The following is a 3,600-nucleotide window of genomic DNA, read 5'->3' on the forward strand; positions in this document are numbered from 1 at the left end:
TCACGGAATTAATGGGTCTATCCGCGGCTAATTCTCCGGTAAATGTTCACTCGGGTTTCAGCCGTTATGCTCAGAAACGGTTCCTTGCCGTCTTCTCTCCAGAGTCCGATTCATCCTCTGTTAAAAGAAAAGCGCAGATCACCAGAGTTCCCGTGTGATCGACACCGCCAAAACAACCACTCGCGTCAACGATTCATGTCTTAATCAATGCACTGTGCTTGTCGGAGTATTGTACATAGTACGGAGAATGCACACTGCCGTACTTGTACAAGTATGTACTTCATTATTCTCAATTAATATCCATTCGGTTTAGATACATCCCCGTGCAAAATACCCAAAACGACCATGACAATGCCAATCTGCGGATCAACCGCCTGACAACGTATCCACGTCTCCATCGCATACGTAGCTTATCAGATGATTTTTTTTTTTCCACAGGCGACGGTAGCGTAGTATAGCTTCCCCAGATTCTGCACTGCAGTGCTCAACAGTCTCGGCAGGAACGCACAATACTTTTTGAAAGTACGTACTCTGTACGGTGCACATCATGCCACGGCGACCCCGGTGCCGGTCTTCCGCATGTATCCCAGGACAACCATCCACTCTTTAAGAGTACCTGCAAAGGTTCCACAATATACATTCGCCGCTCTCAGTACAATAACTTATAGGCAGCGACTTAACTCCTTACTCTACTGTGCTCTTCTCTACGGAGTAGTACACTCAAAGTAGAATCTACAAACGAGAAGTGCTCGGACGTCGAATCCATGTAAAAATCAAGTGACATGCACGTCGCCCGGAAAGGAAGCCAGCTCCACTTCTTAATATGGAAGGAGCGTGATCGCACTTAGGGGTTCTGATTGGCTGCTTTATCCGAGCATCTTATCTGAGCTATTTTTAGACAACGGTCTTTCTATATGTCTCAGTTAAGCCCTTGCAAGAAACCCTATAGCGATCCAATGTTCGTAGGCTATCAAGATATCTGTGATCGATTTAGACCTGTATGGTGGGATAGTAGCTATTTCGTGCTGTAGTTCTTCCGTATGCCTCAATCTAAGCTTAACACTCACAGAAATCCCAGTCATCGTCTGCGTAGTACACTTCACCCTCATCTTCATTCTCGCCCTCTTCCTTGTCCTCTTCCTTGTCGTCATCGACAACATTCTCTTCCTCTTGCACTTCCTCGTCTTTAGCCTCGTCCTGTCTCTCGTCATCCTCGTCACGAGGACCTGCTTCCTGATCGACTTCCCGATCTTTACCTTCGTTCTCAACGCTCTCGTCCTCTTTATCTTCCTCCTCGACGTCGTTACCCTTATCCTCTTCATCTTCGCATTCGTGTTCGTTCTCTTCCTCGTGATCCTCGTCATCTTTTTCGACATTCTCCTCGTCATATTCATCCTCACTGTACTCATCCTCATCATCATCATCCTCACCATCCCGCCCATACACAAATTCATGCACCCAATCCTGCAAAAACCGACCCACTCCCACAACCTCCACCAACCAATCATTCTTCCTCTCCACCACCCTTTCCAAACACTCATTATAGTCTACAAACGTCCCCAGCTCCGCCGCGCACTCCCGATAAACCCTTGACTCCATATTCGGTAGTGGATCCTTAAAAGCACCCTCAACAAGCTCCCACGCCGCCACATCCCAGTTGTAATATTGGATGACGATTTTTGTGTCAGTGTGGGTGTCAGGCTTGGTGCGCTCATACGCGCAGACCACAATGCGTTGCATGTGGAGGAGGACTTCGATTGCGTGATCGTACTTCCTCAGCAGGTCTGGGTATTCCTCAGCGATGAGAATCATGTCGTGTTCGAAGGAGGAGGGCGGGGTGTTCATGGATTTTCCTCCGTAGACAAAAGATTGTTTGAGAAGGTCGCGGCGTTGGTGACGGCCTGTGTCGCGGAAGTCATGGCGCATTAGGTTGACATGGATGCGTAGGTAATACTCAGCAACCATCCGGTCAACGTCCATCCCCGGCGTAGACCGATGAGGCCGGTGGGTGTACGAAGTGTAGTAAGTCGTCGTATCAGACCGACGAGAAGCACGAGCCCTAGCTGGATCAGGGACGTACTTCTCCCACGACTTCTGCCGAACCACACCAACGGCCCAATCGATGACCTTCCAGTCAATCAACCGCTCCAACTCCCTCGAGTGTCCATGCACAGAAACGTCCCCGACATTCTTCAGACTGCAAAATGGCACGACCATCATATCACAATCATCCGCCCACGGCACAAAGAAGCTCTCCTTCACACCACTAATCGTAACCTGCTCATGGTGCCACTCCTGTCCATCGAGGCTCTCAAGCACGATACTCACTTTCTCAATTGTGGATGCACGACGACGTAGCATATCAACAAGATTAATAACCTTGTCGAACAGAGTAAACAGCTGCCCCGGGTTATCGCTTGTCGGTGCATAAAGTCTCACAACAACCTCGTTAGTCTGCTGAGAGGGCAAATCATACAGCCCCTGCTCACGGGCACCATGCACATCAGCGATAACTCTCTTCGCGGGCTGGTAGTGCTCCGTGCCGACGCTGATTCTCATCCACTCCCACGCGAGGGGTGAGAGCTCGATTTCCACACGAGTCTTGGTGGCCATGGTGCTTGGGGTCTCCTGGGACAAGGTGCAGTTGGCGTGGAGGTTGTCAATGTTTACTTTGGGGTTGTCATTGACGGGACGGGTGTTGAATGGCATGTTCAAAAGTGTGGTGGGAGCGATGATTTCAGTTTCTGCCATTGTGTATACTTGCTTGCTTGTGTAGTGAATAAAATCAGAGATGTTGTAGAAATGTTCGAGGGTCGGCTTCTGGAGTGATGGCTTTAAGCTATGTTTTCTGCCTATTTTGTTTACGTTGATGAATTTGGAGTCGGAGGTTATAGGCATCTCTACCCTTTTTTTTTCTTTCTTTCTTTCTTTCTTGTATGTGTGGATGCGTCGGAGTCTTGTTTGGGATTGTAAGCTGCCTACTTAGGTTGATACTTGAGATTGGCATCATAGCTCATCATATACTTTCATTCAGGTATAGCGAAGTAGAGACGAGATGTAAACAACGGACCATGATGCATCCCAGCTGTGACTCGTGGTTGATATATCTATTCTCTTATTTTAGATATCGCTATGTAATTACTTTCTGTAACGAGAAGACCCCCTGGTTTCTTGAGGTCTTCGCATTTAGGTTTCTGAAACGCGAATGCCAATCTATAGTATCCACGCCCAATTATAATCGCAGTGAGAACTGAGATATTTGGGTTTGATGCTTTGTTTGGTTAGAAATCGATTGTAATTTATCTTGCTGGTTGTCATGGCTAATCCTAACCGTCACGATATACTTGAATCATTTTATAGTTAGCCACTACTTTGACTTCAAAAGTGACCATATATACAAACTTACTACTCCATAGCACACTGCAAGTCACTAAACCCACAACTCGAACAACCCCAACTCTCAGCATCCCAATCCCGGTCTCGAGCATGTTTCCGACCCTGATACTCTTGCATACGCAACCGATTTCTAACAAAATTTTCCAAGATCGCAACCCTCGAATCTCTCGCTTTCTCCAAACACTTCTCATAAGCCCTAGAACT

At 47.5% G+C, this 3,600-nt stretch overlaps 1 protein-coding gene across 1 annotated transcript; it reads right to left on the reverse strand.

Moving 5' to 3' along the window:
* Positions 1–962: 962 nt before the first annotated feature.
* EURHEDRAFT_408062 (uncharacterized protein) lies at positions 963–2,955 on the reverse strand. Its single transcript, XM_040780733.1, has one exon. The coding sequence runs from the start codon at positions 2,896–2,898 to the stop codon at positions 1,057–1,059; it is 1,842 nt and encodes a 613-aa protein (XP_040642538.1). The 5' UTR covers positions 2,899–2,955; the 3' UTR covers positions 963–1,056.
* Positions 2,956–3,600: the final 645 nt, after the last annotated feature.

This window comes from Aspergillus ruber (assembly GCF_000600275.1).
Source record: "Aspergillus ruber CBS 135680 unplaced genomic scaffold scaffold00002, whole genome shotgun sequence".
Taxonomy (NCBI): Eukaryota; Fungi; Ascomycota; class Eurotiomycetes; order Eurotiales; family Aspergillaceae; genus Aspergillus; species Aspergillus ruber.

Excerpts from the sequence above, each read along its gene's own strand:
- EURHEDRAFT_408062 (XM_040780733.1), bottom strand. The coding sequence starts at position 2,898 with ATGCCTATAACCTCCGACTCCAAATTCATCAACGTAAACAAAATAGGC.